General features: G+C 46.3%; 1 protein-coding gene and 1 pseudogene across 2 annotated transcripts; both read left to right on the forward strand.

Annotated features, from left to right (window-relative positions):
- Nucleotides 1-102: 102 nt before the first annotated feature.
- LOC306779847 (adenylosuccinate synthetase isozyme 1 C-like) lies at nucleotides 103-14,396 on the forward strand. Its single transcript, XM_079271896.1, has 13 exons — nucleotides 103-310; nucleotides 1,221-1,323; nucleotides 1,402-1,464; nucleotides 1,562-1,612; nucleotides 1,730-1,796; nucleotides 1,891-1,998; nucleotides 2,085-2,166; nucleotides 2,251-2,377; nucleotides 2,466-2,620; nucleotides 3,229-3,353; nucleotides 3,517-3,614; nucleotides 3,711-3,860; nucleotides 13,136-14,396. Exons 1-13 carry the CDS (start codon nucleotides 122-124, stop codon nucleotides 13,141-13,143), a joined length of 1,326 nt encoding a protein of 441 aa, XP_079128022.1. The 5' UTR covers nucleotides 103-121; the 3' UTR covers nucleotides 13,144-14,396.
- Nucleotides 14,397-17,331: 2,935 nt separating this feature from the next.
- Nucleotides 17,332-24,870, forward strand: LOC306797555 (inverted formin-2-like; annotated as a pseudogene). The gene is made up of 18 exons: nucleotides 17,332-17,728; nucleotides 18,363-18,478; nucleotides 18,707-18,900; nucleotides 19,713-19,854; nucleotides 20,061-20,193; nucleotides 20,423-21,025; nucleotides 21,382-21,527; nucleotides 21,635-21,696; nucleotides 21,773-21,875; nucleotides 21,979-22,064; nucleotides 22,181-22,281; nucleotides 22,406-22,476; nucleotides 22,564-22,671; nucleotides 22,780-22,850; nucleotides 22,966-23,086; nucleotides 23,181-23,345; nucleotides 23,600-23,702; nucleotides 24,085-24,870. The product of its transcript is annotated as an inverted formin-2-like (transcript).
- The last annotated feature ends 127 nt before the right edge of the window (nucleotides 24,871-24,997 follow it).

Below are 24,997 nucleotides of genomic sequence, written 5' to 3' on the forward strand. Positions count from 1 at the left end.
ACAGCTACGCACTTGTGCGTCTGGCTCTGACATCATCGGCTATGAAGTTACAGATATGGCAATGCCACTCTCGGAGACGGCTTAGTCTTCTTGAGACCGGCAGGCTCAAGCCACCGCAATCATGTCGCTCACCTGGTCTGCGAAAGACCACAAAAGCATCACTCAACCCTCCGCGACCGGACAGAAGCGATCGCGCAACGACATTGGGAACAAAGTGGCGGTGGTGCTCGGCGCGCAATGGGGAGACGAGGGCAAAGGGAAAGTTGTCGATTTGTTGGCGACTGACGCTGACGTTGTCTGCAGATGTCAGGTAGATGTTTTGGATTCGTGATTTCAGACGAGCATTCACAGGGCCGTGTCTTGCTAATATTGCTGAATGCCGGGTTTTTTTCTCCGACTTAATGATGAAATCTGGCACAAACTGTGCAGCCTGTTAAAACGCAACAGGTGCTCACAGTGAAAACACTTTTGTTTGAGCTTTTTTGTCCATTGCAGTTAACCGTGTCGCGAATGCACTGTGGTTTCATAACTGCACAGGGTTTAAGTGATGGAATGGGAGAATTGTGGCCGTTAAACAAATTTCAAATCATTTTACAGACTCCAAATATCTTTACTGATCATTTTAGGAACAGGCAAGTACAATCTGCTAACCTGACTATTCGCTTAATTCTTGCGTTCACCTCTAAACCTGACTCATTCAGCTGATCACACAGATGTTGAATTTGAGATGCATTGAATTAATAAAAAAACTCCACATAGGTCAGTTGCTATTCACTCACGCAGGACACATAACCCTCTGGTCAGATATCAGAGGTCACTCCAGCAACGGAGTCACACAGTGAAAACTGCCAACAGTTGCTGTTTTGTACTCTCTCCGCTGACAGGACTAGCACCCTGTGTTCTGGAGGCTTGAGAGCCCCACACACCGGGCTAGAGAGAGGTCACATTCTCAGGGAGGCTTGATATGTGAGAAGGCCAGGACTTAGCCAGGCCGGACAGAGTGGATCCACCAGCACCAGCCAAGTCTGTTCAAATAGGTGCTTGAGAAGCTCAGTGAATTATCACCTTCTCTCGAAACTATAATGAGACGTGTGCATGTGGCTGGATGTTTTTTTGGGTGGTCTTGGGTGTTACCGTCATACTGTATTTGATCATATCGTCATTAAAACAAGACAGTGTGAACTATCACATCACAATATGTGCCCTGCTTGGATTTACAGGGGGGCAACAATGCAGGACACACGGTGGTAGTGGACGGCAAGGAGTATGACTTCCACCTTCTCCCCAGTGGAATCATCAACTCCAAGAGCATCTCCCTCATCGGTAATGGCTTAAATATTCATCTGTGTTGAGACAGCATGGTTAAGAATATTACATATTCCTCTTCCTCTGCTCTTGTAGGCAATGGAGTGGTCATACATCTACCTGGCCTGTTTGAAGAAGGCGATAAAAATGAAAAGAAAGGTATTTGAAGAGAAAGAATGCCCTTTACACATAATGCACAAGTGTAAATTAGGATTTGTGTATACTCACATAGATGTCCTTTCTATTCTTTAACCAGGTCTGAAAGGCTGGGAGAAGAGACTCATTGTCTCAGACAGAGCTCACCTTGGTATGTACATTGTATGATATTGCTTAGAGTGGTTTACTTTATTTAAACAAGTACAGCCTGAATAAATCATCAATCAATCGATCCATTTTTAAGGTTTTGTTTGCTGTCTCTCCGCAGTGTTTGATTTCCACCAGGTAGTCGATGGTTTACAGGAGACTGAGAGGCAAGCACAAGAAGGAAAGAAGTAAGGATAGCGGAGGACAGACCTGCTAGTATTTTACACTACAGTCAGCACAAATCTACTTGTTTTACGTCCCTCTCTTTGGCTTGTGTTTCAGCATTGGAACAACCAAGAAAGGCATCGGACCCGCATACTCCAGCAAAGCAGCTCGCACCGGCCTGCGTGTATGCGACCTCCTGGGTGACTTTAAGGACTTCTCTATGAGGTAGGGACCGTATTAATATGCCAAACATCAAGACTAATGCTGCGCTGAACAGTTGCGGCATGATTCGCGATTTCCTTTTCTTTCAGATTCAAGAATCTTGTCCGCCAGTATCAGGCCATGTACCCAACCTTAACCGTTGACGTTGAGGACCAATTGAAAAAACTCAAGGTAAACCGACTGTTGCGAAAGTGATGAATTAGGGTCAATCCCAACATCAACTGATCATGTTTTTGTTTTCCTTGTTTTGTGCAGGAATACTGTGAGAGATTGCGACCGATGGTGAGAGACGGGGTCTATTACATGTACGAAGCTCTTCATGGATCTCCAAAGAAGATTTTGGTGGAAGGGGCCAATGCTGCTCTCCTTGACATTGACTTTGGTATTTTGATTTACAATATGAATGCATATGTGTTTTTTTTTTGTTGATCTGGGAGGCAGTCATAACCCAATACATTTTTTCTCGAAAGGCACATACCCTTTTGTGACATCATCAAACTGCACTGTGGGCGGGGCGTGCACCGGTCTTGGCATCCCTCCGCTGAATATCGGCGATGTTTTTGGAGTATCAAAGGCCTACACTACCAGAGTGGGAATCGGAGCCTTCCCCACAGAACAACTCAACGTAAGACCTTGACGTTATCGAAGGAAATCTGTGAGATTACTGGCACCTTGTCACACGCTGCTTGCTTTCACGGCCTTCGTATTTGTCTGAAGAAGAGACACATGACATGTAATGTAACTCACTGATATTGAGCTTGACACGTACAGTTTGAATGTGATCATGTGGGGCTGACACACAGGCAGCGGGGCTGGTGGAGGAGGAGGAGGAGGAGGAGGAGGAGGAGGGGGGGGGGTGAAGCTCTCTGGCTGAGAGCAGCTGTCAACTTTTGTGAGACACGGGTTCAAACGCTCTACCTCTTATGCAGGTCACATGTTCACAGGGATAAATTTAGGGCCAGAGTCCGGGTTCAGGATATTGTGTGAGCTGGGTTGTGTTACCTGTCACGGGAGCTGAAAATACATACTTAAAAAAAAAACTAAACTTAATCCCCCCCCCCCCCCCCCTCCCCCCCAGTCCATATGGTGTTTTATTGTACTCAGCTGTGTTTGTAACTCGTGTAGTGATTGCACATGTTTAGGTTTCTGTAGAATTATGGAATGCCTAACATCATTTCAGTTCATGAATAATAAAGTAACAAATAAGGCTGTTGTTCCCCTTGTTTACCGTAGGCAATAGGAGAGCTGCTGCAGACGAGGGGTCGTGAGGTGGGTGTAACCACTGGAAGGAAGCGGCGTTGCGGATGGTTGGATCTTGTCATCGTGAGATACGCTCATATGATTAATGGATTCACCGGGTGAGTGGCTGGAACAGTTGAAGCAAATCATCAGGTGTTTCGTGATCATTTCAATAATGAAGGAAGCCATCATTTTTTTCTGCACCGTCGTAAAATCACATTATACGAATGACTAACGGCACACGTTAAACAGTTCTCCGATGACATGTTACCCGTCCAACAGCATCGCTTTGACAAAACTTGACATTCTGGACGTGGTGGATGAAATTAAAGTCGGAGTCGCCTACAAAGTCAATGGAAAAAGAATTCCCCATTTCCCAGGTCATTTAACAGAAGAAACCATATGTAGAATAAATATCATAAACCCATTCTGCTTTCATTTAAAGATTGGTAATCATGTATTGCTTTCAATAACAGCCAACATGGACGTTTTGCACAAAGTGGAGGTTGAGTACGAGACCTTCCCCGGTTGGAAGACGGACACGTCTGCAGCCAGGAAGTGGAACGACCTCCCAGCCAAGGCACAAAACTACATCCACTTCATTGAGAACCACATTGGAGTTCCCAGTACGTTTGACACAAAATAACAAACTTACATATTTCAAGTTTTACTTTGCAGATGTAGCAGAAGGGAGCATCGGTGTCCCTTTAATTACCGGGCCAATCGCAGTGGGCGGGCATCGCATAAATGCGCCAGGGATCCCCTCTGCTCCCTCCTGACGTCAAACGCGTGTCCCGCTTCCGGTTTGCTGGACATCCGCCGCTGTGCAGACTATCTCTGGGGCTCCCCTCGTCCTGCACAGGTGATTCACCTGCGGAGCTGTCGGTGAGTCTCGATTGGGTCCTGATTTAAATATACTCGTGTTCTGTTAGTGACAGTGCTTTGCTTGTATAGCTGCCGGTAGCTACGCTACATGCCCTCCTCCCCCCTTCTGGAGCCGACGCACATTGCCTGATCGGTAAGGTGATTTTATTCTGTTAGTTTATATACTTGGTGTTAATGATCCTTTTATTCATGTTTTGCTATCCCGTATTACAGGGGACTTTTGGTTGGGTTCAAGCGGACCGCCGCCAGAGCTGCGGCTACAGCTAACCCTGCGTAAATTAAGGACGCTGCTGTTTTGTGTACCGGTGTTTTGTCTATGGCCTTGGTTCAACTAACTGCGTTGGCCTACGGGATTGGTGTACTCTGACCGGCGCTGTGTCGCCTACAGAGTCTGACGCTGCTGTTATCAGCACTGCGCCCCTGTCTTGTGCTGTTGTTAGCAGCACCCTTGTTTTAATGAACCACCTCTTTTTAGCCTGAGCCATTCACTTCTTGTATTCTGACCAACGGATGTGAAGGCCCACTTTAGCTTTTAGTGTGTCTAGATTGGGTTACTGATCACCCCCCGTGGCTGATCAGCCAACCCGAACTATTGTTGTTGTTTTCCTTTTTGCTTATTTTTGTTTTGTTTCCTTTCTTAAGAACCAGAGCCTTTTTATAATTGTGTTCTTTGTCCGAGTAGGAGCTGCTAAGCCAAGGTGGTGGGGTTGGTGCTTCCAGGTGGTGGTGTCTCCCTTTGTGTGCTGTGTCGTTTGGTGTGCCCCGGGTTGAGACCCTCACGTGTGGTTGTGTGTGTGAGTGTTGTGTACACGGGTGATCGGGGTGCCTCCTCTTTCGGGATCCTCACCTGCGCTGGTCCACCTCGCCACTGGTAAGCCGCAGTCCTCCTCTTTTTAAATGTATAACGGCTCTCTTAGATTTCGTGTATAGACTGTAAACAGTGCATTGTGTAGCAGAATAAAGATAATTTTGTATTGGAACCACGTCTCCTGCTCATTTGTATAATGAACCTGAGTGTCTTTGGTACCCTGATACAGATCAGGGGAAAGTGAATCTCTAGGTGCAACTCCTAGGGTGGCGTTGTTGTGCGCTGATAAAACAGTTAGTCCACGTTTCGCCACATTTGGCGTTGTTGGCAGGGTCTACTTTTTGAAAGCAGAGACGTGTGTTCCATTTTTTTCTTTGTTTCCTTGAGTAAATGTTATTTGGTGTATTGTGTGTTTAATTGTGTACTTTTTATTTATTGGTGAAAGCAAAACAGCAGCTGGTTCTTTGGGTTTCTGAATGTAGCGGGTTCTGGTAAGGTGTTCGGCTAGCCTATTTTAGTTTTTTTCTTCCCTTCAGTGCTACTCCACCCCAGTATAGAGTCCTCCTTCCCTGACCAATTTGTAGTGATGGCGGAAGATCTGCAAGAGTTGAGGGACTTAATTGCCCAGTTGACAGCAGATAATGTGAGACTACGCCAGGAACAGGCTTCCACCCTCCCTGGCTCTAGTGATATGCTCTCTACTTCTGTGCCACCTAATGCTCCTGTCACTACCAGTGCTCCTGTCACAGAGAGGCTAGTGTTCATGCCCCGAGACAGGAAATGCCCTATGTTTAGAGGACGGTCAGGTATAGGGTTGAATGAGTGGATTGAGGAGGTGCAGGCATGTATGAGGGCACGAAGGTTATCTAATTCCGATCAGGCATTCTTTTTATTTGATCACTTAGAAGGAGAGGCACGGGAGGAAATAAAATTTCGCTCTAGTGCAGAACGAGGGGATCCAGACCAAATAATTGCTGCGTTACAGGAGGCGTACGGGTGCTTCGAGTCATATGTAGCCTTACAGGAGGCCTTCTTTTCTAGACGACAACAAGATGGCGAGACCCTACAAGAGTTCTCCCTCGCCTTGATGAGCAGTATGGAGGCTGTAAAACAGCGCGCGCCTAGCGAGATGCTAAATGCTGAAGTGTTGTTGCGAGACCAATTTGTGGAGCACGTTCTAGATGGTGCACTCCGCCGTGGCTTAAAACAGTTTGTCCGTGGGAAGCCGCCGGCAACTTTGCTTGACGTCAGGGGGGAGGCAATTAGGTGGGAACAGGAGGGTTTGCCAGGTAGCATGAGAGGCCGAAGTCACTCTGTTCCCTCTGTCCTTGGTACACAGTACGGCGTTCATGGTGGTTCTCCGGGGATGGTTAACTCACCCCAGCTGCCCGAGATGCTTGAAATGTTGAAGAAGCAGCAACAACAGCTAGATCAACTTACTCAAAGCATTGCTCTGTTACAGAACTCCCAACCGCGCAATCGTGCACCTCGTCAGGGCCCCATCATATGCAGGCGCTGTCAACAGCCTGGTCACTTTGCCAGAGAGTGCGACGGGTTTCGCATCCCTCCCCACCCGCCGTCCTCGCAGGCCCCGCCACCATCTGGTAGGCAGCCCTATTCAGCTCAGGCTTCGGAAAACTAGCACCCACCGGACTGCAGAGCCACAGTTCGGTTGGGCCCTCGGCTGGCTCCGGGTTTGTTTTGTGTGGTGCGGCGGACGCCTCAAAGTTGATGTCCTCGTGTCCACATGTTGATGTGGACATGGGTGGAATTAAGGTGCCTTGCTTGGTGGATACAGGATCCATGGTGTCTACTGTCACAGAGAGCTTCTTCCTCCAGCACTTCGAGCCGTGGGGTCAAGAACGACTCCAATCTTGTCACTGGCTGGAGCTTAGAGCCGCTAATGGGTTGCCCATTCCCTACATTGGTTACCTGGAGCTAGATGTGGGGCTGTGTGACAAATTGATGCCACGCTGTGGTGTGTTAGTCGTAAAGGACCCCCCGGGTGATTTGTCCCGTTCGGTGTCTGGTGTGTTGGGGATGAATGTGATTCGCAGGTGCTACAGAGAGCTCTTTGGGCAGTATGGCCAAGCTTTGTTTGACTTTCCCCCAGTATCTGGGGCACCAGAGTCTCTCGTGCAGGCGCTGCAAACGTGCCATCGTGCCAGTGTGCAGGCCCCGTTGGGCGCTGCAGGAAAAGTGAAGATCCGGGGTAAGAAGGCTTGTCGTATCCCAGGTGGCATGATGCAGGTAGTGGCGGCTACATGTGCTGAGCAGTACTCTGGTGCCACTGTGTTGTTCGAACCCTCTGACACTGGCTTACCTGCTGGATTGCTTGCGTCACCTGCCTTGGTCCGTGTGATAGGGGGCACAGCCTACATACCGATTGTTAATGTAGGCTCCACTGATGTGTTGCTTTATCCCCGCACAATTGTGGGCACCTTGGATACTGTGAACGTTGTCAGTCTGCCCACAGGAGTTACAGAGAGGTCATCTAGTGTAGCCACAGTGGCATCTCAGTCTGTTGGTCCAACGGTGGATGAACAGCTGGAGGCCATTGACCTGTCTTCACTGTCCGCTGAAGAGAAGGATCAGGTGAGGTCCCTTCTTGGGAAGTACTCCTCAGTATTCTCTGCTTACGAGGGGGATTTGGGTTGTACCAACTTGATGGCGCATGACATTCCGCTCTTGGATGACATTCCTGTAAGACAACGCTACAGGCGTATCCCTCCATCAGAGTACGAGGTAGTAAAAGAGCACATCAATCAGCTACTGGAAACGCAGGTAATCGGGGAGAGTAGCAGTCCCTATGCTTCCCCCATCGTTCTGGTAAGGAAGAAGGATGGTAGTCTGCGCCTGTGCGTTGACTACCGCCAACTTAACAGCAAGACCAGAAAGGATGCGTTTCCTTTACCGCGTATCGAGGAATCCCTGGATTCACTGACAGGTGCTCGCTGGTTTTCCACCATGGATCTGGCCAGTGGGTACAACCAGGTCCCAATGGCTGAGAAAGACAGATCCAAGACAGCATTTTGCACCCCATTTGGTTTGTTTGAGTGGAACCGCATGCCCTTTGGGCTCTGCAACGCCCCCAGCACCTTCCAGAGGTTAATGCAGCGCCTATTCGGGGACCAACAGTGCCAGTCACTACTTCTCTACCTTGACGACATTGTGGTTTTCTCTTCCTCAGTAGAACAGCATCTGGAGAGACTGGAGGTGGTGCTGGGTCGGCTTCAGCAGGAGGGTCTTAAGGCGAAACTCTCCAAATGTGCATTTTTCCAGCAGGAAGTGCATTACTTGGGTCATGTCATCTCGGACAAGGGTGTCTCCACCGATCCGAGCAAGATCGAGGTGGTGGCTAACTGGCAGCCGCCTTCTACAGTAGCTGAGCTGCGGTCTTTTCTGGGGTTTGCCAGCTATTATCGTCGCTTTGTAGAGGGCTTTGCCAAGCTGGCAGCCCCTCTCCATAAGCTGGTAGCCGAGCTAGGAGGCACCAAGGCCAGAAGGAGGGCAGGGTCAGACGTTCTTGAGAAGTGGACAGAGGAGTGCCAGCGTAGCTTTGGTGCGTTAAAAGCCAAACTCACCACTGCACCTGTCCTGGCCTATGCTGACTTCTCCTTGCCCTTCATTCTGGAGGTGGACGCAAGTTTTGGCGGGCTAGGCGCGGTGCTCTCACAGGAGCACGGAGGTAAAGTTAGACCGATAGCATACGCCAGTCGAGGTCTGAGACCCACTGAGCGCAATATGTCGAACTATAGCTCGATGAAACTCGAGTTCTTGGCCCTTAAGTGGGCCATGACCGAGAAATTCAGGGAGTATTTGCTGGGCCAAAAGTGCCTTGTTTACACCGACAACAATCCATTGAGCCACTTGTCGTCTGCTAAACTGGGTGCGACCGAACAGCGGTGGGCGGCCCAACTTGCATCCTTTGACTTTGAGTTAAAGTACAGGTCAGGGAAAAGCAATCGGAACGCTGACGCCCTTTCCCGGCAGCATCCACCAGGTGAGCAGCACATGGAAGCCATGGTCCCTGGCACCTTGCTTCCGGAACCGTTACAGCGAGCATTGCAGTTGGGGAAGATTGAGGCAACCCAGGCTGCGGTCACGGTCTTGCCTAATCGCACACTGTCTGACATCTGTTCTCTCCAGCAGGCTGACCCAGTTATCCAGGCAGTCTCGTTGTTCTGGAGACAGAAGCAGCGTCCTAACCATGAGGAGCGGAAACATTTATCTCAGCCCGCCTTGGTGCTGCTCCGACAATGGGACCGCCTGGTTGATCAGAACGGGGTCCTTTGTCGTCGGATCTTCCGCCCTGATGGTGCAGCAGCAACGTTCCAACTGCTGCTGCCGGCTGTCTTAAAGAACGAGGTTCTAACAGGGGTTCATCAGGAGCACGGTCATCAAGGTGTGGAGAGAACGTTGGAGCTCTTGCGAGCTCGCTGCTACTGGCCAGGTATGTCTTCTGAGGTGGCAGACTGGTGTCAGACCTGTGAAAGATGCCAAGTGGCCAAAGACACCCAGCCAGCTACTCGTAGCTACTTGGGGCATTTATTGGCTTCCCGTCCTAATGAGATTGTAGCCATTGACTATACTGTGTTGGAACCTGCCCATAATGGATTGGAAAATGTTCTGGTGATGACAGATGTTTTCAGTAAATATACACTGGCTATTCCCACCCGTGATCAACGTGCCTCTACAGTGGCACAGGTTTTGGTCGCAGAGTGGTTTTTCAAGTTTGGTGTTCCTGCCCGTATACACTCAGACCAGGGCCGCAACTTTGAAAGTTCCCTGATCCAGCAGCTGTGTGGTCTTTACGGCATTGGAAAATCTCGCACCACCGCCTACCATCCGGCCGGTAATGGGCAATGTGAGCGGTTCAATAGAACTCTCCACAACTTGCTGCGCACACTACCTGTCTCTCGAAAGAGAGATTGGAATTCTTGCCTGCCACAGGTCCTATACTGTTATAACACCACTCCCCATCAGGCCACTGGTGAATCCCCCTTCTTCCTCATGTTTGGTCAAGAACCCAGGCTGCCGGTCGATTTCCTGCTGGGCAGAGTTCAGGATCCGGTGGAGGGAAACGTCCACGAGTGGATCCAGGAGCACCGGACTCGGCTGCAGGTAGCCTTTGAGGGAGTTAGGGAGAGGTTGAGGTTGGCGGCCGAGCGTCGCAAAAGAAACTATGACCAGCATGTTCGAATTGCGCCTTTGAGGAAAGGTCAATTGGTATTGTTGAGGGATTTTAGTGTGAGGGGACGTCATAAAATCCAGGATCTGTGGTGTCCTGTGGTGCATAGAGTCCTGAAGGCACCTAAGGATGGTGGCCCAGTTTACACCATTGCACCGGTGGATGACCACAGTAAGATCAAGCAAGTCCATCGGAACCGGCTAAAAGCCGTGGTTGGAGCTGACTCCCCAGGTCGTGGCTCCACCAGTAGCCCATGTTCCATGGACGTGCCACTCTCTGAGGACGAGTCCTCATCCGATGGTGATCTGTTGATGCTGCAGCAGCAGGAATGTCTTCGAGCAACCCCTATCTTGACATCTGCTAGACCAACTGCAGCGACACCAACCACCTTGGGGCTGCTACCCCCACCATTCGACCCGGTGTCCGCTGTGCCAGACCCCGTAGTGGCTCCCGCTATCGTGAGGACGAATAAACCATCTGCCTCCTGGGCTGGCCCACTATCCAGTCCACATGATGGTGGTGATGTGGCCGTACGTCGGACCATACGGTCAACTGCTGGTCAGCACTCTAATGTGCACCATCTTCCCAGAGCAGTGGAGAGAATCACAGACAGGTCTGCAACTCCCCCTGGTCCGGTGTCTAATGCAATGTTTGCTGTGTTCAGGCCCTGGAGTTAGTTCACACTAAGTTTAGTCTTGTCTGTTCCATCGTCGGGGCGGCGATGCAAGAAGGAGGGGTAGAATGTAGCAGAAGGGAGCATCGGTGTCCCTTTAATTACCGGGCCAATCGCAGTGGGCGGGCATCGCATAAATGCGCCAGGGATCCCCTCTGCTCCCTCCTGACGTCAAACGCGTGTCCCGCTTCCGGTTTGCTGGACATCCGCCGCTGTGCAGACTATCTCTGGGGCTCCCCTCGTCCTGCACAGGTGATTCACCTGCGGAGCTGTCGGTGAGTCTCGATTGGGTCCTGATTTAAATATACTCGTGTTCTGTTAGTGACAGTGCTTTGCTTGTATAGCTGCCGGTAGCTACGCTACATGCCCTCCTCCCCCCTTCTGGAGCCGACGCACATTGCCTGATCGGTAAGGTGATTTTATTCTGTTAGTTTATATACTTGGTGTTAATGATCCTTTTATTCATGTTTTGCTATCCCGTATTACAGGGGACTTTTGGTTGGGTTCAAGCGGACCGCCGCCAGAGCTGCGGCTACAGCTAACCCTGCGTAAATTAAGGACGCTGCTGTTTTGTGTACCGGTGTTTTGTCTATGGCCTTGGTTCAACTAACTGCGTTGGCCTACGGGATTGGTGTACTCTGACCGGCGCTGTGTCGCCTACAGAGTCTGACGCTGCTGTTATCAGCACTGCGCCCCTGTCTTGTGCTGTTGTTAGCAGCACCCTTGTTTTAATGAACCACCTCTTTTTAGCCTGAGCCATTCACTTCTTGTATTCTGACCAACGGATGTGAAGGCCCACTTTAGCTTTTAGTGTGTCTAGATTGGGTTACTGATCACCCCCCGTGGCTGATCAGCCAACCCGAACTATTGTTGTTGTTTTCCTTTTTGCTTATTTTTGTTTTGTTTCCTTTCTTAAGAACCAGAGCCTTTTTATAATTGTGTTCTTTGTCCGAGTAGGAGCTGCTAAGCCAAGGTGGTGGGGTTGGTGCTTCCAGGTGGTGGTGTCTCCCTTTGTGTGCTGTGTCGTTTGGTGTGCCCCGGGTTGAGACCCTCACGTGTGGTTGTGTGTGTGAGTGTTGTGTACACGGGTGATCGGGGTGCCTCCTCTTTCGGGATCCTCACCTGCGCTGGTCCACCTCGCCACTGGTAAGCCGCAGTCCTCCTCTTTTTAAATGTATAACGGCTCTCTTAGATTTCGTGTATAGACTGTAAACAGTGCATTGTGTAGCAGAATAAAGATAATTTTGTATTGGAACCACGTCTCCTGCTCATTTGTATAATGAACCTGAGTGTCTTTGGTACCCTGATACAGATCAGGGGAAAGTGAATCTCTAGGTGCAACTCCTAGGGTGGCGTTGTTGTGCGCTGATAAAACAGTTAGTCCACGTTTCGCCACACAGAGCACACAAACAAATAGAAAATAGAGCAACTTCCCATGAAGGCCTCCACATCAAAATATAGAAGAAATACAGAAACTGCATGATATCCTTTAGGTGGCACTGTTGCACTTATCAAAAATAGCAATATGGTTTGTTATGACTTCTCCAGTTTAGTCAACTTTTCTAATCTGTCTCTCTGTTTCTCCGTCTCTTTTAGTCAAGTGGGTTGGTGTTGGAAAGTCCAGGGAGTGCATGATCCAGATGTTCTAAAGGGAAACCTTTAGCTCCCCTTGACAGGAGCACAGAGGATGTGGCATCTTTGCATTATCTAAACAGATTTTCTCCTCATTGGTTAATAAACGAAACATGTTACCTGAGAAAGGGCAAGCTCAAATCGTGGCAGCGGCAGCTAGTACAGGCACTTCCGGTTGCAAGCTCAGCTGCCACGACTTTCCGTGGCAGCTGAGCCTGCAACAGGAAGTGATTGCCACTGTATGTGACAGCTGCCACTAGCATCTTGTGGCAGCTGCCAGCATTTCGGAGCGGATTCCGCCGTAGTTTAGCCTTTATTTTTTCGTTATTTGACATTATATGACAATACATTAAGGTCATTGAAGGCATGACTGTTGGTAGTTGTAATTAGTTTATTAAAAAAAGTCCGAATTATCATGGTATGGCCACTCGTTTTTGTCAACAAGCTAATTGCGGGCTAACTTCACTTGAAACCTGTTACCCATGGCAACGATAAACACTTTCACGCTGCAGACTAAAGGAATGCAAATTATAAATATGGATGGATATGCAACGTACTGTTTAGAGTGATAGCAATCCATATAACCTATTGACTTGGATATATATATACAGTATGTGTATGTATGTATGTATCTATATATTTTTATGTATGGATATATTAACACAATTTGTGTACAACTTTTTTTCTCTGTTTGTCCTGTCTGTCTCAACAGGACAGTAGTTTGGGGGAGGCAGTAAGAAGAACCTGATCACATGAAGCTTGATCTACATCATTCCAGCTATTGTAAACCACAGATGACCAATCACAGATATAGACCCCAAACATCTATATCCAGTTTAGATGACCTACAAATGACCCGCTACTGCCACTTCCTTTCCGTTGACCGCTGCCACAAACAGGTCTGTGGCAGGTATTTGTGGCCACTGTCACTGAATGGCCACTGTTTGTGGCAGCTGCCATCACTGCAGAGGAGATTCAGAAGATGTTTTGGCAACTGCCACTGTGGCATCTAGTGAAATACCAAGGTGCATAGTTTAAGGATGTTAGCAGTCGTCAATGTTGTTCTCCCTAAAAGTATAATTTCCATCATGTAATATGATTTTTGCATTCATTTGCAAGGTGTCATTGACTATTCTTGATGTTCTTTATCAATATTTTTAGCAAGGCATCCATTCAGTTATATTCTACAATGTTATTCAAAATTCGATGAAATGTATATGTTAGGACAAGAAGTTCAAAGTTAATGGAAAGAAGCCACCCCAACATATATGTTAAGTTTAAGTTCATTGTCATACACATTTACACATATACGAAATTTGTCCTCTGCATTTAACCCATCCCTAGCTTATTGGGAGCAGTGGGCAGCTGAGAAGCGCCCGGGGAGCATGTGGTGTCATGTAGTTGTCTGCACCCAGGGATAGTACATATTGAAGACTAGCGTCATTAATCCATTTGGCCACAAGAGGGAGTTTACCATTAAGTGAGCGCTTCTGTCAGGAGTAAACTAATGCAGCGAACATATTATGTTTTATCTATCACCACAGATGTTTTCCTCTCGTTTCTTTTTGAAAATATATTTTTCAGAATTTATAAATCCATTGTGCAATGAAATTCGTTAGCATAGCCGTCATTCAACCCAGTGTAGTCTGCTGGTGTAATTGCCATAATGACACTATCACTGCCTGATTATGTTGCCTAAATTTAGTGCATCTAAATCATGTGAATTCAAACTGTCATTTTCTGGTTGTTGAATATCTATATCGAATCAAATATCATTGTCTCACTGTCAAATTTAACTTATTCATACTCCAACCAAATCTAATATTCATTATGTTTGACTATTCATGGTTTGGTCGTACGTAAGTATTTTAATGTGATGCATGTGGTATAGCCTTCACAATTGATCTTTTTGTGTCAGATTAGCTATTTGATTATATCATATTAAGATTTCCAAATAAACAAGTATTTTCTAACTGACAAGGGTTGAGCTAAGTTTGTCACACACACACACACACACAGTTGGTGCTTTGTGCATTTATATTTATCGCCACAGATCATTACAAAAGACCCAGTAATGCCTGCTGCCTCTTTATTACAACAATACCAGAACACAATGCAGATTTACCATCAACACGCGAAATACACCAGCTATATTATGTTGCCAAGCTGAGAAAATAAATATTTATTATAATATCATCTTTATTGGCCATGTATGCATACCAATACAAGGAATTTGACTCCGGTTTTTCGTTGCTATCCACATATACACAGAAATTCCAAATAAACAAGAAAAATATAAAAACTAAAAACAAGGACAAGACAGCAAAGATGGGCAGTGCTCTCAGCGATATACAACTGTTTGATAAGACGTTTGTCATTGGTGACTGCAATATAGCTTCTAATTGCTTATAAACCAAATTTTTATTTTTCTATCATGAAGTAGACTTGGGCCAATATAAAAATGACTTATTGTTGCTCCGCTATAGTTGCTGAGATGCATTAGCATGAATTTGTGACATGTAGGGTACAAACTACTTACTCTTTCCATGACCAATTTTGACCTAGCACCCATTCTCATAAAAATGGTATTCACTAATTATACATAACACTGAATCTACAACTACATATACATCTTATATTTCAGGACTTGGAAAGAAATCTGCAGAGTGAGCATTTTCTCTCCAACAGAATGTATCTGTGGAAACACAGAGGATTGGATGCAGCCCTGCGAAAATATCACAGTGAACATTTCACTTTATTCAGTGACATGAAGGTAGAGTGTGCTGTTTTTGTCTTATTTGTACACACAGCATTTTAGGCAGAGGAGGGGAAAAGGTAGGACTAGATTGATAGAGAAATGTTACCGTGACATTTTCTTGTTCTCCTCTTTCAGGATGGTATACAAAAAGTGTTTTATTTGTTTCTTATTTACTTGTTTTCCCAGACAGAACAGATTATCCAACGTCTGGAAAGACTACTGTCAGTGCCTGGAACTGTAGCTGAGAAGCAGCTATTCATCACAGAGGTCATTTTGCCAGAGGTGAGCTATTGAGGATGTGTACCAAATTAACAATTACCGGTAGTTTAAGAATTACGTTTACAGCAGAAAATTAGTGAGTTATTAATGGCATAGGCCTCCGAGAGATACAAGTGTCAATAGACATTTGAGAACACCATTTGGAGAATATAAACCAAAACTACAACTGGAAGAATAACTTAGTATCAATGTGCTAACTTAACTGGGTAACCTGGTACAGGTAAGTATCAATTTAAATGAAATATAAATGTATGTATGTAATGACTGACAATTAACATTTGGTAAAAACTGTCAAATTGATTTAACATACTTTATAATTATTATTATCGATACATTTTTGTAGGTTGTGATTCAGTGGTTGCAAAAGACCAGCAACATGTGCAGATACCAGGCAGAGTCTGTGCTGCTGGAGAACACATATAAAGAGAAAAGGTAGACCACATGACTTGTGTTTGAATTGTGGGTGAGCATGCATATGTGTAACATCACGAAATCCATTATGCTAATCCTGGCTAAGAGTGGTTTTGCATGTGTATAAAATTGTGTTTTATATTAAACTGGGCCACTGTATAAACATACCTATTTATTGTGCATTCAATACGAAGCTATTCAAATAATACACAGGTTCATATATTCATGATATTTTAAACATGTGCAAGGTACAGTGAGTAGGGAGGCCGTGCCATTGACATATATAAACACACCCTGTCAGCTGATACCAATGCCAATATCAACATCGTCTGTCAATTGCATGATACTCATGCACACACGCTACTCAAACAGACGTGTTTATTTTAAACATCAATGTGGAAACGAAAAATGAGTGATGGCCTATTAGTGCCACTGCCATGCATAAACATACCTGTTCTCATGCATACAAAACTGAACTATTAAATTAATGGACACATTCATGTTTAGAAAAAAGAAAAAAAAATCTTTTTTTAAAATTGTCTAATCAACCAAACATTTCGCGGAGCCCCTGCTGAAGACCTCTGGTCTAGATGGTAAAATAGAAGACTTGTAAAAGCTATAATTCCTTCCAGATTGTCTCTATGAATGACCTTAAAACAGAGCATTGTGTTTGTACATGCTCTTCACTCCTCGTCTGTATATCTTATTTTGCCAAGTGTGAAATCAACAGCAGGAGACAGAAGGACCACTCACGCTTGTTCTTTTATTCTGGACCACCTAATATAACAACTCCAGCACACTGAGAGAAAGTAGTTTCGACTTTTGGAGAACGTTTTTTCCCCATGTTTGGCCCGAGCTCTGACACGTGTTGATTTGATCAGATTGTGGGAACGTGTCTGTACTTGTAACATGCCCTGCAGTAGAAGCTCGTGGGTGAGGCAGGCTGGTAAAAGAGGGGACTGTGCCCTGAGGTTATACCAGAAAAAGGGCACTTGTGGTGATCAATGAGTGCATTCATGTCAATGTCACATTATGTTGGTGATGTTTGTAAAAATGTCTCCTGCACAGTTGTCTCTACGTTTTAGTTTATCACAAGTGTGCCTGAGAGTTTTGACAAACCAGTCTCTTCCCTTTTTTTTTAAGCAGGATTAGATAGGAATGTTTGGCAGAGCTGGTGGTGACTGGACTGCTGACATATCATTTACAAAAGTGCGGCGTTATCGTTTCCTATTCTGCTTTCCTTTCTGCGACGGCCTTATTTTGGCCTGCTTCCGCCTGGATAGCAATGACAACACTGTTGGACAACATCCTCCGATATCGTTGCAAACAGACGGCATCCGCAGTCCAAAAACAAGCTGAATTCTTTTCTGAAAAATTATAGCTGAAAATTGTCTCTTGTCATCTGCACACATTGAAAAAAAAAACTGTGATTGTTTTCCCTTCTGTCCTCCACAGCCAACATGTCAGGGAAATCAGATGGGAAAAAGAAGTGGGCGGCTGTCAGGGGTCACCTCGGCTCCTCGCAGGACTCAGATACCCAGCTGGAGGCCAACATGGAGAGTGCTGACCCAGAGCTGTGCATCAGACTGCTGCAAATCCCCACTGTGGTCAACTACTCGGGGCTGAAGCGTCGCCTGGAGGGCAGCGACCAGCCGTGGATGGTCCAGTTCCTGGAGCTGAGTGGGCTGGATCTCCTCCTGGAGGCCCTGGACCGGCTTTCGGGGCGGGGATGCTCTCGCATTGCCGACGCCCTTCTGCAGCTCACCTGTGTCAGCTGCGTCAGGGCAGTCATGAACTCCTCTGCAGGGATCCACTTCATTATAGAGAACGAGGGATACATTCGGAAGCTCTCCCAAGGTTGACCATACCCTTTATTTTGGGAAAAATCATCACATCTGCTGCACTCATCTTTCCATCTAGTGTTCATTTGATTATGTCTCAAAGTAGCCTACACATGGAAAATGGTGGCTTAGCTGCTTCAGAAAATATATACTGGGTCATTTGGTCAAGATGTTTAAAACAACCTGTTTATTCCAAAAAAAGCCATGTTTAAGGACCTGAATGTTTTTTTTTCTATATATTATGTAAAAGTTGGAATTAAATAGGTCATAACTCTACGTGACTCACTGTGCAGAGCTGAATTTTCCGACCTTGTACTCAGCGTTATGTACAGAAATGATTCAGTAAGGGTTGCTTCAGGACATTCCTAAAAATGTAGTATCACAGTAAGTCATGAATATTGGATTTCCCCACCTTCAGATACACACACACACACACACACACGCACACAAACACATGTTTATCTGCAGTACAACACAACATCATCACAGGGCAAAGTTCAAGAGGAGTTGTTAAATACAGCATTTGGCTTGAGTCCGCACACAAGGGGGGATGAGCAGAGATAGAGGGGGTTCTTTTTGCTTTAAGAGAAACTGATGGAAACTATGAGAGCCCGACCTGTACTGATGTGTGTGATCACGATGCTCCGCAGCTTTGGACACTTCCAACACCATGGTGAAGAAGCAGGTGTTTGAGCTACTCGCTGCCCTCAGCGTGTTCTCTGCAGACGGACATCGGCTGGCACTGGATGCCCTGGACCACTACAAGGCAAGAAGATGTAGAAGTCATAGTTTTAACTTTATTATCTTTATTTTCTCAAAAACGTTAAGCTGTTGTGGGATTGATGCTGCGCTCTAAATGATGAAGTTCATTCATGAAGTACCTTAACGATGCCCTCTAGTGGTGTGTTGCGTGCACAAGCATTATGATCCCGTGGATTCACACTGTTCCTCAATGATGTTGATGACTTACACTGACTTTTGATTTCCCCTTCAGGGAGTGAAGACGCAGCAGTATCGCTTCAGTGTGATCATGAATGAGCTGCAGGCCACAGATAACGTCCCTTACATGGTGACGCTCCTCAGTGTCGTCAACGTCCTCATCTTCGGGAGAGATGACCTCAGGCAGAGAGATAAGATGAGAAAGCAGTTTATCGGTAGGTTCTCCATTCAGCTGCTACTTAACAATTAATTGGGAGTCTAGAGTCCCATCATGAGTCCCAACAGTGTCTCCTCTCTGGGCTGAATGTGAATGCAGAGGGGAAAGCGGGCCATCAGCAGGAGCTCTGTTACAGATGTGTCTGTCTGTCACCGGCGCTGTCTAAGAATAGGTTTATTGGCCTCATTCTCACTCACAAAGCGCCTGAGAACCGAGCAAACCTCAAATGTATAAAGCGTTGTGTATTCATGCATTTTACACCAATAACAGTGACTATCAACGATTTCAGTTCAGAGAACATGTCATCACTCTTACACTGATTAAATCACACTGACCTAATGTGATTTTTAATGCTGTATTATGAGTGAAACGCCCTATCCAGCCATCCCTCCATCCATTTTTCTGTAGTGGGTTACTCTTTTTTTTATGTGGAGTCTCTCCCAGCATATACTGGACAAAAACAGAGTTAACCTTGGACTGAAAGCAGGAGTTTTTAAGAGGTGTAAGCACTGAGCTACATCTGCCTGAAGATCACCACCGTCAAGATAGTTTGACAAATGTGTCATAGATGCAGCAGCTATATAAAAAACATTAAACTGCCACCCACCACCTTCTTCTTCTTCTTCTTCTTTAAATTTGATTGGTGCATACCGCCACCTACTGTACCGGAGTGTGCAGTTTCAGGGTAACCTTTTCTTCACTGTTTCCACCTAAATCCTATGGTCTACTCCCCCACCCACCACCTTTAACCAATCAAGAAATTTCTATGGCCACGCCTCTTGTGTGGTTGCTCACCTGTGACTTTCTGCCAATTTGCCCAAAACTGACATATGCCTGTGTGCAGGGAGCAGGAGGATGAAGACTTGATTATTCAGTGTGAAGCTTTTGAAGAGGCAATGGCTGAAGATGAGGAGGAGCTGCTGCGGGTCTCTGGGGGCATTGACATGAGTGATCACTTGGAAGTTTTCACTACGCTCTTCAACAAGGTGTGAGAGCTCACTGTTTGGCTTCATCATCAACCTGTAAGAACTAAGATAGTCCAATGAATGGGAGACGGAATGTTTTGTTATAGTAAAGAAAAGTCGTCTCTCTGATTAGAACAGTTTTAAGTTGTTGTGGTGCTGGCACACATTATTAGACTTTGGTATGCAAACGTGACAAACCCACTTAATTTGTGCATATTTGTGTGCAGGTGAGCAGCTCTCCAGCCTCTCTCCAGCTGCTGTCCATCCTGCAGACGTTGTTGGCGCTGGAGCCGGGCCGCTCTGATATCTGGCTGGCTCTGGAGGCCATAACTAACAGAGCCACGCTGCTGGCCCAGGACTGTGAGTCAGCACTGAGGCAGCAATACTTTCACTTTCGGTCAAGTCTCCGGAGAAGCTAATGGGTAGCTAAAAGCCTGCTCTGTGATTCATGTGTGAAGGGGCGTGATTATCCAGGAAAAACGATCGTCGCAATGAAATGGAGGCAGCTGTTGACAGGATGGCTGAAATATTTTGTTTTAGTGAGAGGAGTGTGAAATGGGGTTGATGTTTGTTTGGATTTGTGCTTCAGCTCAGATGGAGTCCGGTGAGATTATCATGCAGCGGCTGATGTCCTCCAAAGTCAAGAGCTGTGGAGGTTGTCATGACAGGCAGCTTGTGAGAGTGGATATGGCCGTGCAGACCGATCTGCATCATCAGGATGAAGAGAAGTCTGACAAAAGCACCACATCCTCTCAGAAGTGTGCTTCCCCTCCACCACCTCCACCTCCTCCTCCTCCTCCTCCACCTCCTCCTCCACCCCCTGGTATGATGAGGCTCCAACCTTCTAACCAGTGCTCACCTCCGCCCCCTCCACCTCCACCCCCACCACCTCCGCTACCTGGAGGGTTTGGTGGACCACCACCACCTCCCCCCTTGCCCGGAATACCACCACCACCACCACTATTCGGCGGTCCAGGCATGCCACCCCCACCTCCGCCCCTATCGGGGATGGGTGGTGGACCACCGCCACCACCTCCCTTACCTGGCATGCCAGCTCCACCACCTCCTCTCCCAGGCATGATTGGGGCTCAGAGTAGCCAGGCTCTCGGGTACGCTGCACCGACAAAGGCAAGCCGATGCCCCACCCTGAGGATGAAAAAGCTCAACTGGCAGAAACTGCGCACTGTTACTGGTGAGTGGATTAATCATTCTTTAACTGCAATCTGTCATTTTTGAATAACTGCAGTCAACCCTGGCTCAATCTAATTTGAAGAGAATCATCAATATGCTAAATCACTTTTTTGCCTCCTATCTGTCAAGAAATGTGAGTGGAGACATTGGCAGAAGGCCTCTGTGTAGAGAATAGTTGATGGGGATGGAACATTAATATACCCAGAACCAGTCTTCCAAATTTGGGTGGGTGTTGCGGAGGATTAACCAGAGTTTTGAAAAAACTGTAAAAAATGAATTTCAGCCATGGCAGGATGTTGACACAAAATGGAGCCACATGAGCTCATGACGGGTTCCTCTCTTCCTGCACTCACACAGATGGTCAATCCATGTGGTCCTCGGTTCAGACGGAGCCTCCTCCTCGGGAGCCGGACTACGGCAGCATCGAGCAGCTGTTCAGTTTCCCGGTGACCGAGGACAAAGACAAGGGGGCAGCTGCTCCTGTCAAGAAGGCGCCTAAAGAGGTGTGCTTGGTCAACACTCGGCGCTGCTCCTCAGCGCTGTAGTACTCTGAACAAAGGCATCTGATTATCAAAGCTGAGTCATCAGTATGTCTCTTTTTATTCTATAGATAACATTCATTGATCCAAAGAAAAACTTGAATTTGAACATATTCCTGAAGCAGTTAAAATGGTAAGAAGTCGCAAATTATTTAGATTTATTTTTTTTCTTTTTATATGTTTTTTCCAAGTTTTTTTTCTCTTTCCAGCAAAAATGAGGACTTTGTGGCCATGATTCAGACTGGGGACCGTACGAGGTTGGATGTAGAGGCGCTGAAGCAGCTCATTAAGCTCCTACCAGAGAAGCATGAGGTTTGTAACTGTTCTCGAGAGATTTCTTTGCCGATGTATCTATCATTAAGGGCACACTTTGAAATGGCGAATGTCTGAGTCACTGTCTGGTGCTTTCATGTAGATTGAAAATTTGAAGTCCTTCCAAGGAGAGAAAGAAAAGTTGGCAAATGTTGACCGCTTCTACACCTCCCTTCTCACTGTGCCATGGTAATATTTTTATTTTTTTTAATCTAATTCTGTTTTTCACAGTATGTGCTTGCTGCGTATTTTATACGCTCACACTGGCCTTCTTATTTACTTTGCTTTCTGGCTTGTTTCTCCAGTTATCAGCTGAGAATTGACTGCATGTTGCTGTGCGAGGAGACTTCATCAGTGTTGGATATGATCAAACCTAAAGTCAAGCTGGTGGAGGAGGCCTGCCAGTGTAAGGAAGCCCTAGGCTTTCAGCTATATTCGTATGCATGCAGTTGTCATTCTTTCTCTACAATATATCTATCTATCTATATGTATATACATCTCAAATTAACGCCATGTAACAAATCTCTCAGCTCTCAGGGCGAGCACGCTCATGCCCATTTTCTGCAGGCTCATCCTTGACGTTGGGAATTTTCTCAACTATGTAAGAACCTCTTCTATCTCATGTATATTTTGCTGTACGCTGACATTTAGACAGAGCTTGCATTTTTAATCAGCGGTCTACTTCTAGGGAAGTCACACAGGCAACGCCGAGGGTTTCAAGATCAGCTCTCTGCTGAAGCTCACAGAGACCAAGGCCAACAAGAGCCGCATCACGCTGCTTCATCACATGCTGGAGGTAAACAAAGTGGCTCACAGCAGCCAAAACTTTATTTGTTTTCCCCCTCTCTCTGTTATGAACCTGTTTAATTACTTAACAACCCACTGCGTGACTTGTTTTGCAAAGGAAGCCGACGCGAACCACCCAGAGCTGTTGGCGCTGCCAGATGATCTCGAGATCTGTGAAAAAGCAGCAGGGTATAGAAGCCTTTCACTTCTACTTTTGCTCATGTTTTTCGTTTCTTTTTTTTTAATTGCTTCTCTGTGGAATTGTAACAATCTTACAAGAAATAGTTTTACACTTTGTCCTCAGAGTTAATGTGGACTCTGTTCAGTCGGAAGTCAGTGCCTTACTAAAACGACTGAATGAGGCGGCCAAGAAGGTCTCCGGCTCTGTCGAAGACGTGAAGGCGCAATATGAAAAAGTGCTTGAGGTAACGCGATAGTCTCTGCTTTGCCCACAAATGGAGCCAATGTGTGATTACTCAATTAATAATAATCCGAATCCCTCCACTTTCTCTGCTGCAGGAAAATCTGGTGGCATGTCAGGCTGTAGGTGAAAGGCTCACTGCAGTAGAGGAGAAGAAGAGTGAGCTGGCTGTTTACTTGTGTGAAGATGTCAATCAGCTGTCGCTTGAGGAACTCTTCGGAACCATCAGGACCTTCCGAGGATTTTTCATCAAAGCACTGAAGGTCGGGGAGGATACTTTGTTTACGTTGGTGTATAAAATACTACGACTGCACAATCGCAGGGAAAGTCGTATAATAACCGTCTTTATGTTGTCTAGTTTTAAACCTACAACTTCAGAACGTGTGTATTTTCAAATGAACATGGGTACTGTGGAAAAACAGGAAAATGTTGCTATAGCTCTTCCGAAGTGATACAAAAACAAATCGGCACGTACATTTTGTACTTGCCTGTGACATCTTTACTTTTATGATAATAGGAAAACAAAACTAGAAGAGAGCTGGCAGCCAAGGCTGAGAAGAGGAAGAGGCATCTGGCAGAGGAAGAGTCCAAGAGACAGAAGGGAGAGAACGGAAAAATAAGTAAGTTGTGAAAAGCCCTCCTTTTTGTTTACTGTGCCCTAGAAATTCTGAACAAAGATGTCATTTGAATGGCGTGTGTTTTAAAGCCCTCTTTTTACCTCTCTGTTACCATCTGGTAAGGACAAGAAACTGTGGCCTCCAGCCGCAGTTCCTCTACTCCTGAGCCACTTAACTGCAACACAGCTTTGCTGCTTTATCTATTTTATTTGTGCATAAACACCACTGCCACCTTAAGCTAGCGCCATCGCTTGGTTGCTTTGAGAAGCTATATTTGCATAGAGAGCATTTTCCTTTTAATGCAGCTTGGCTCGCTGTAAAATATCAATCCGTTTCAAAGATAATAATGGTCTTACCATCAACACTACCTACTTCTCACCCTCAGGATCAAGTGTCAAGTCTGCAAACGAAGAAGCCAGAGACTTAGCAGCCGGTTCATCTCCCACCACACCGCAGACAGAGGGTCACCAGCAGGCCAGCACAGGAGAAACGAACGGCTTCATCAGCCCATCAGAAGACGCACCGCAGAGAGCAGTGCAGGACGGACCAGCTCTACCTCCCAAGTCACTCCCAGGAGTGCCAGCCACGACGACGATGCAGGCACCCCTGGAAAAACCTGCTTCGCTGCAGGAGGGACGACACCCAGAGAAGCCTCTAGTATCTTCACCAGAAACGACACAACCTGAGCCTCAGATTAAAGCGGACCGTCAGCCATGCCTCCCCACAAATGACTTTTCATTGGATTCAACTGAGACGAGCGTCCTCAGCTCATCTTCCCTCTCAGATTTCGACTGCCTAGCTGTGTTCGATGGCACTTCCAGCGTGGTATCTGAGGAGCCAGCGGACATTAGCGTTAATGTTCAGATCAAGGAAAGTCCTTCACCTAATACGGACAATGTGACACGGAGCAGTGAAGGCACTTTAATGGGAGATGGGAAAGGTGAAACTAGCACTAAAATAAGCCGTTTAGCAGAGACTGTTGAACAAGAGAAGCAGTCAAAACAAAACTGCTGTTTATTTCTTTATATATTACCCTGATTGTCTGTAACAGGGCAATATAAGAACATAATTTAATGGATTTTAACTTTTAATGTTAAAAATATTTTAATAAAAGTGAATTTAGTGTTCTGCTGTCTGTTTTTTAAGCAACCGACTCACGCAGATGGTGGTAATGTGGCAAACGCATTTGAAAAGCTTTATTATGCAGGCTGCATACAATACCAAGGGCTTTGACGTGGTGAATATAACATCAATCATCCCAGTGAGGCTATTTTCTAGTTTCTCTAACAGCCCTGGAG

Source organism: Melanostigma gelatinosum (assembly GCF_949748355.1).
Source record: "Melanostigma gelatinosum genome assembly, chromosome: 1".
In the NCBI taxonomy this organism is placed as follows: Eukaryota; Metazoa; Chordata; class Actinopteri; order Perciformes; family Zoarcidae; genus Melanostigma; species Melanostigma gelatinosum.

What these genes read in the sequence shown, in the direction of transcription:
- LOC306779847 (XM_079271896.1), top strand. Translation starts at nt 122, where the DNA reads ATGTCGCTCACCTGGTCTGCGAAAGACCACAAAAGCATCACTCAACCC. An exon ending in CAAGAGCATCTCCCTCATCG is followed by an intron (nt 1,324 to 1,401) that starts GTAATGGCTTAA and finishes CTGCTCTTGTAG; the next exon opens with GCAATGGAGTGGTCATACAT. An exon ending in TTTAAGGACTTCTCTATGAG is followed by an intron (nt 1,999 to 2,084) that starts GTAGGGACCGTA and finishes CTTTTCTTTCAG; the next exon opens with ATTCAAGAATCTTGTCCGCC.